Source organism: Pteropus vampyrus, unplaced genomic scaffold (genome assembly GCF_000151845.1).
Source record: "Pteropus vampyrus isolate Shadow unplaced genomic scaffold, Pvam_2.0 Scaffold144, whole genome shotgun sequence".
In the NCBI taxonomy this organism is placed as follows: domain Eukaryota; kingdom Metazoa; phylum Chordata; class Mammalia; order Chiroptera; family Pteropodidae; genus Pteropus; species Pteropus vampyrus.
The window spans coordinates 748,198-755,578 of NW_011888925.1; the positions used below are offsets into that span (position 1 = coordinate 748,198).

The window sequence follows — 7,381 nt, forward strand, 5'->3', positions numbered from 1 at the left end:
CGCAAGCCTGTTTCCTCACTGTGTATTCGCAGCACCTCGGACAGGGCCTGGGCCCCGGGCTGGGGGGGTGTGGGTGAATACCGGAAAGGGCGGAGGGCTCAGGCTGATGGGAAAGGCCGTGAATGCCACGTCTTAGGGAGGGACCCGTGTGGGCTCAGAGAGGGGACCAGCAGGGACAGGGGTGGACAGGGATCCTGGGGGAGCCGCCACGAGCAGAGGGCCCTCACCCAACTATGTCCGCCAGGGCGGTGAGGAAAGGCTTCACGTCGTAGCTGAGGCCGTGCTTGGCGCATAGCGCCTTGACGAGTGGTGCCACCCTGTGGTAGTTGTGCCTGGGCATCGTGGGGAAGAGGCTAGAGCAGGGAGAGCATGGGCTGGCACCTGAGGTGGTGGGGGTGCCAGAGGGAGCACCCCATCACCACCCGGGCCCTGCTCGCCTCCCCTCTCAGGCCCCCAAGGAGTCCAGGGCTCATGTCTTGACCTCCCCAGGGAGAATCACTGCCACCCCTGTTGCACCCCAGGGCCCACACTCACTGGTGCTCGATCTGGAAGTTGAGGTGCCCGCTGAACCAGTCGATAAAGAGCGAGGGCTCCACGTTGCAGGTGGCTGCCAGCTGCCAGGAGGAAGTGGGGCACAGGCGAGGGAGGCTGGCACCCCCTGAACCTGGCAGCCCCATCGATGCCCCCTTTCCTCCCAGCTGGGACCCCACCCCCACTCCCAGGAGGTCCCACACTTGGCCCGCCCCTGCTGTCCACCTGTGAGCTGGCCCAGTCCCGGTGCTTCTCGTGGCCGATCTCCTTGGGGATGTGGTTCATCTGCGTGATCCACACGAACCAGTGGCTCTCTAGGACCCTGCGGGGGGAGGCTCAGGCACTGCCCCATGTCCAGCTCACCCCTCAGAGCGGACTGGGCCTCTGCTTCCTCATCTGTACAGTGGGACGCAGTGACCCCTCCCCCACGGGTGTTTACAGCAGCCGAGCCGGGCAGGCTCCATGCCAGCCTGAGCCCAGAGCAGCCCTGCTTGTGAGGGTGAACGTCCACAGGGCCACTTCCCCAGCCCTGCCGCCCCTGGGAACCCGCCACCCTGGCGTTGATTCTCCCACGACCCAGAGAGGCAGTCCTGCTGTTCCCATTCTGCAGACGGGGAAATGGAGGCTCCGAGGGTGAAGGGCTGCAGCCAGGGTCCCCCGCTGCCTGTGGGTGACCTCCCTGGTCCCTGCCATTCTGAACCTGGCCATACCTGACAGCCACAAAAAGGAGCAGTGCCCCAGGAACGCCATAAAAAGGGATATAGGACAAGAAGAAGCGGGAGTAGAAGCTGGCGGCCCAGAGCAGGTCCTGCGGAGGGGCGGGGAGAACAGTGGTCTCAGAGCAGCCGGGAGGAGCCCAGATGACCCCAGATGACCCATCCCTTCTGCCTGAGGCGCCTCGGAGCCCCGGACAGGTCATGGCCCCTCTCTGGGCCGCGGTGTTCTCAGCCAGGTAAAGGGACAGGGTCCTTGCCTTGCCAGGTGAACGTGGAGGTGAAGGTGCCATGACGGGGCTGAGAAGGGGGAGCCCCTGCCTGAGAGGCAAAGGCCTGGCGGAATCGGCCCAGCAGGTCCCCACCCCAAGGGAGGACGTCCCCACCCCAAAGGAGGACGTCCCCACCCTGAGAGACCCATGCCATGCCCCGAGGACACTCACTCTCCCCTCGCACACGTGTACCACACTATTGCACACATACATGCACACCTGTTTGCATTTGTGGGCAGGGGCTGCCCCCTAAGTCCCCCTCCTGCCACAACGGTGTTCCTGGGGGCCCTGAACGGGGCCCACTCACCGTCCACTGCATGCACACCAGCATGTACGCCAGATTTTCCACCTCGAAGTTCACCAGGGTGAGCAGCGGGGGGCCGACTGGAAGGCAGGCGTGAGGGGCTCAGGGCAGGGGAGGGGTGCCGAGCAGGCTGTGCAGACGTGGGGGGGGCCGCTGCTCCAGGAACACCTGAGCCCTCCCAGGCCGGCTCTGGCCTCACCCCCTTCCATGTCCGTCTGCAGGTTGGGGCCAGCTTTCTATGTCCCCACCCTTGAATCCTCACCCTGTCCACCCTAGCAATTGCCCAAATGCTCTAGGGCACTGGACCGCCCTGACGTGAGAACAGGAAGGATTTCTAAAGACTCCAGGCAGGGCTGCGACTACCTCTGGCTGGAAGGCCCCGCAAGCAGAGGGATCAGCCTGGGCAAAGGCCTGGCAAGGGGATGGTCAGAATAGGCTGCAGGCTGGGGTGGCAGAGCAGAGGCTGGGAGAGGCTTGAAGGTTAGTAAGTGCCCCTACCCTGGGAGGTGGCCAGAAGCCACCCGGTGTTGGCAGACATGGGAGCAGATAGTGCAGGCTCAGGTGTGGTCCCCACTCCAGCCATGTCCCCACCCCGGGGGGACAAAGGGATACTCACTCAGGAAGAAGTACAGGTGCTGGTGATTGTAGGGCAGGTATCTGCGTTTCTTCCTGCCGTACTGTGGAGACAGGCGGCGGCTGAGGGGGCAGCTCTCTGGGCCCCCGTCCTCCCGGGCAAGGGGCTGGCTAGGGCCAAGGGGCCAAAGCAACTCTAGATTCTAGCAACTGGGACCACAGTCACCAGCAGGCTGAGCCGTGGGGAGGGGGCACCTCTGGGGCAGGGGCTCGGCCTGGAGCCGGAGTGGAGGGCTAGCTTGAGGGCTGGGACTGGGCCACAGCTGGGGGGCCGCGGTCGCTACCGGTCCCCTCTCAGCTGCAAGCCCAGCCCGAGTGTGTCCACGTCCTCCCCATGCACCTCAATGGACGACTCCCCCAGGAGGAAGACGGGCGCCACAGTCACATCGGGGTCCTTGTGGAAGACGTTGGGCTTGGCATGGTGCTGGAAGTGGCGGAAGTTCCACCAGTGGGCGGAGAAGCCCTGCGGGGGGAGGGGGCGCTCAGCGCGGGGCCGGGCCGTGTGCGCCCCACGGGCGCCCCATCTCAGCCCCTGGCCGCGCACCACCCACCCCACCCTCACCTTCAACTGTCCCATCACGAACTGCTGGGCCACATGGTTCCACCGGGACTTCCTGAAGACGGAGGTGTGGCCCAGGTCATGCTGCAGACACCAGCTCTGAGACTGGGGACAGAGGCAGGCTCAGGAGCCCTGGCACCTTGGCTCCAGCCACGGGGGGCGGGGGGGCTGGCTGCCTGGGGGCCCAGCCCCAGGGCCCCAGTGAGCCCTCCCAACCCACCAGGCACCCCCACAGCTGATGCTCCATTTTAAGACTCTGGGCACCAGCTTCCTCATTTTACAGAGCACTGGGTTTCAGGGGCCTAGGGGGCCTGCGTGTCTGTCATGGAGCGTGGGGCAACAGCCCTCTGGCTCCCCGCTCACGGCTCACCCGGAGTTAAGTAAAGACATTTAAAACACAGTGTGACCCTCAGGTACATGTACGGGGCCGCTAGCTTGTCGCCCATGTTTTCATTTGTTCATTCATTCATTCATTCAGCAAGCATGTCCAGACTGTCTTCATGTGCCAGGCCCCGCGTCTGTTGGACAGTTTAGGGGGCCGCAAGACAGTGCTAGAGTCACCTGGGAGATGGCCAGGACGAGGGCAGTGAGGGTGCTGGGCACCCAGCCAGGGCCGAGGAGGTAGATGATGAGCCAGGCGAGCACCTCCATGGCCAGGATGTGGCCCAGCAGGAAAGCGAAGAAGGTGGGACTGGCCTCGAACAGCTTCATGTCCTCGGCAGCCTGGCGCAGGGCTCGGAAGTCCTGAACCAGCTGGGCCTGGCACGGTGAGTAGCCAGTCAGACGAGGAAGCAAGGCCCCAGTTGTCCACAGAAGCCCCCCGCCCCACAGCCACTCCTCCCATGACAGGCCCAAGGGGTGTGGCCAAAGGAGACACAGGGCAAGATCACCCGGCTTGGGGTGTGAGCTGGGCTGCTGCCCGGTGGCGAAGGCTCTCCTGCCAAAGGTGGCGGGTACGTGAGAAGCAGAGAAAGCTGGAGTGGGCAAAACCCCGAGAGCTCAGCTCATCAAAATCCTCATTATAGATAGGGATGCTGGGCCCAGAGCAGGGAAGGGCTCACCTGGGGACAAGTGCTGGCCCAGCCAGAACTAGGGCCATGGGCTCCTGGCAGGTATCCCTACAGCTCTGCCTACAACTGTCTGCCAAGGAAGGGATGGTAAACTAGCCTTGGCCCCAGGTCCCCTGGGGGTAATGGAGACGGAGCTGCTAATAGCCATGTCCCCCTCCAGGGGCCCTGCTCACATTCTGGGGTCCATCCTGGCTGGGCTCCTCCGGGGCCAGCTCTCCAATCAGCAGGGGCTGCAGGAACTTGCGGACAAAATTGAGGTCCTGGTGGAAGGCGTGGAAGGCATCCTGAGGGAGAGCAGACAGTCAGGTGGGCAGACAGACAGACAGCTGGAGCAGCACCCAGAGGCAGCAGGCAGAGACAAGGTGGAAGGGCTGTCGACGGAAGGGCAGAGCAGACACAGACAGATGGACGGACAGTCAGTTGGTTACTCAGCGGACATATTACTAGAAGCACCAGGGCCAGCCTTGCCCACGAGCCTGCACCGGTCCTCCCCAGGCCCTGGGTGCCCTGCCAGACACCCCTCGCCAGCTAGGCTGCAGCCACTTCACCCAGCACAGGGGGCCCGTCTTCAAACCTGCCTGGGTGTATAAAAGTCTTGATTTGCATTAAGTCCTCCCTGGAAGACTGATTTCCACCATGACAGCATTCAACTTTTCAAAAAAAAAAAAAAAAAATCTATATATCTATATATATAGCTTTCTTGAAATCATATGCTTTTCTACTACATATAAAATGAGGTTTGGGTCACAAACATCCCATTTACCCAGCTTTCACACGCACAAGCAGTGGGTACAGTGTGGGTGCCACACAGACTGAGTTCTTAGCGGGTTGCAAGGAAGATCTTCAAACAGTTAAACTCATCTGATTTTAAAAGCAGGAATGGAAAAATAAGCTTTTTTTAAAAAAGTAAAATAAATAATCTAACGTTCTCTGTAATAGCACGGGTGGGGTGGGGTGCAATTCAGGAGAAGGGGTTACCGGAAGAAAAAGACAGGAACAAAGATAAAGGGCTGCGGAAAGACCCAGTCAGGAAATAGCCCGGGCAGTTCTGAACTGTCGGGAAACTTGAACTTCACACCGGGGGGTCTCATTTAGTTTTTCATGATCTAATCTTGGTATAACTGGCTCATTACTGTTCACAGCTCTTCAACTGATTTTTATCCTTGGGCTTTCAGAGGCTCTCTCTGAAGCAGCTAGCCATAGCCACCCAGCAGCCTGAACTGAAGCGGCCGCGTCTAGAATGGTGTCCTTGCGGGCCAGGGGAAGGTGACTGATTCCTGCTAAAGGAAATAGCTTTGAAGAAGGCTTACTAAGAACAGGGGCATCCTATTACCCCCTCACGAATGAGCCTATCAGCTTCCGGTGGGGGTGAAAACGGAAGTGACAGTCAGGTCCCTGTACCTACGGCCAGACATCCCACACAGTCCTCAGGGAAGGAAGCAGCTTAGTCACCCCCTAGCTCCCACTTAGAGCCCTCACCTGCAGGATCCACCTAAGGGGTCCCCTGTCCCGTTACCTGCTCTTTTACTGGCCCCGGGCAGCCTGGGGATTAGAGGGGCGGAGAGGGTGTGGCTTCTGGAATAACCTAGGCCCCCAGGACGGCAGCCTTGCGGCTCCTTCCCAAGGGAGGACGCCTTGGCGACCCTGACAGGGGAGGGGGCTGTGTGAGTGCAGACTTTCTCCTCTCCCGGAAGAACCTTGACAGAGTGGTAACATACCTGGGAGGGAGGGGCTGGAGGGGAGGCTGGCCCCGCAGGAAGCCCGCCCTGCTACCGAGCAATGGGCTTTGGCAAGGGAGCTGGGAGGGAAGACTGCTCTTGGGGCTCAGCTGATCCCACTCACTGTGACCTTGAGCGAGTCCATTCTCCTGCCTGGGACTAGGTAAACCCAGCGGACGGGTCTAGGCGGTAAGACTCCAGTACCATTCTGGCTCTGGACAGCTAACTTTTTCTTTTCCTTAATTTTTTAACTGGAGTAGAACAGATATGAAATTTACCATTTTAGAGATTTTTAAGTGTACAGTTCAGTGGCATTAAGTGTATTCGTATTGTCGGGCGGCCATCACCACCATCTTCAGAACTTTTTCATCTTCCCCAACTAAACGCTGTCCCCATGAAACACTAACTCCCCCTCCCCCTCCCCCAGCCGCTGGTACCCATAGCTCTGCTTTCTGTCTATAAATGTGACTACTCTAGGGACCTCATAGAAGAGGAATCATACAATATTTGTTCTTTTTTGATTAACTGGTCACTTAGCACAGTGTCCTCAAGGTTCATCCACGCTGTAGCCTGCATCAAATTTACTTCCTTTTTGAAGCCAAACCAGCATCGACTCTGATCCCCTCATTTCCTCTGAAACTCCCCTGGCAGCACACAGAACCCACACCTGCCCAGAGGCACACACGCACTCTCACGAGGACTGCCCCGAGGTGCCCACGTGTCATGGAAACGCAGCCAGTGTCTGATGCGTGTGCCTTCAGACAGCCAGACGTACCCACTACCCACCTGGGCACTGAGACTCAGCCACACAGACACAGCCACACACACACACACACACACACACACACACACACACACACAGCCCACGCACGCTCAAGCAGACTCAGCCTCGCACGCACCCGTGCACACAAACTCAGTGCAGAAAGCAAGTGCTGTGGCTACGACCCCAGGATTTCCTGCCTCCAGCCCTTCCTCTTTCCCATCCTCTGTGTCAGTTCTGGGTTCCGGGGGGCCCCCCGCGGCCCCCACGGCCCAGCTGCCCCCAGCCCTTGAGCTGAGGAGCTGCCAGAGCAGGTGCTTTCTGATTTCCTTTCCTCCAGGCCTAGGGTTGCACTGAAGGGGGTACAAAATCAGGCCAGCCCCCCAACCTCCCAGGGACCTCCCGCTAGGCCTATCCCTTGAAGGGAGTGACAAGGGGGAGGTGTGACCCCCTCAGGGCCCCCGGCTGCAGCTGTTGGGAGGGGCCGGGCTGGGCTGGGCAGGCCCTCAGAGAGCAGGGCAGGCGGCTCCTCGGAGAGCAGGGCAGGCTGCGCCTCCTGTGCTCCCAGCCCGGCAAAGTGAGTCCCTGGCCTCAGACCGAAACCTGATGCACTGGCAAATAGTTTTTGTCTGAAACACCGGCTGAGGCTCTGGGATGGAGTCCTCTCTGGACCTCTGCTTAAGGACTCCAGGGCTGAGCAGAAGACTCAGAGCAGTTAAGCCACTTACCCAGCTCCATCTGATGGCGGCTGGACCAGAACCCAGTCTGACTGTATGACTGTGTGCGGGCCACTTGGCAGTAGCTCTGGGGTGGCCACTCCT

General features: G+C 60.2%; 1 protein-coding gene across 2 annotated transcripts in view; it reads right to left on the reverse strand.

The window, feature by feature from the left end:
• Nucleotides 1–4,632, reverse strand: part of FADS3 (fatty acid desaturase 3) — a 6,360-nt gene extending 1,728 nt beyond the window's left edge. Inside the window, exons 1-11 of one of the 2 annotated variants that reach the window (XR_002782417.1) lie at nucleotides 4,256–4,632; nucleotides 3,574–3,771; nucleotides 3,016–3,117; nucleotides 2,794–2,916; nucleotides 2,437–2,497; nucleotides 1,824–1,900; nucleotides 1,242–1,339; nucleotides 757–853; nucleotides 535–614; nucleotides 228–353; nucleotides 8–116 (exon numbers count right to left, since the gene is read on the reverse strand). Coding sequence is in view for 1 of the 2 variants with exons in the window: in XM_011368956.2 (XP_011367258.2) it covers nucleotides 228–353; nucleotides 535–614; nucleotides 757–853; nucleotides 1,242–1,339; nucleotides 1,824–1,900; nucleotides 2,437–2,497; nucleotides 2,794–2,916; nucleotides 3,016–3,117; nucleotides 3,574–3,723 (914 nt within the window). In the remaining variant the exon portion in view is untranslated. The remainder of the gene's footprint in view (nucleotides 1–7; nucleotides 117–227; nucleotides 354–534; nucleotides 615–756; nucleotides 854–1,241; nucleotides 1,340–1,823; nucleotides 1,901–2,436; nucleotides 2,498–2,793; nucleotides 2,917–3,015; nucleotides 3,118–3,573; nucleotides 3,772–4,255) is intronic. The other variant, XM_011368956.2, reaches the window with a different exon arrangement.
• Nucleotides 4,633–7,381: the final 2,749 nt, after the last annotated feature.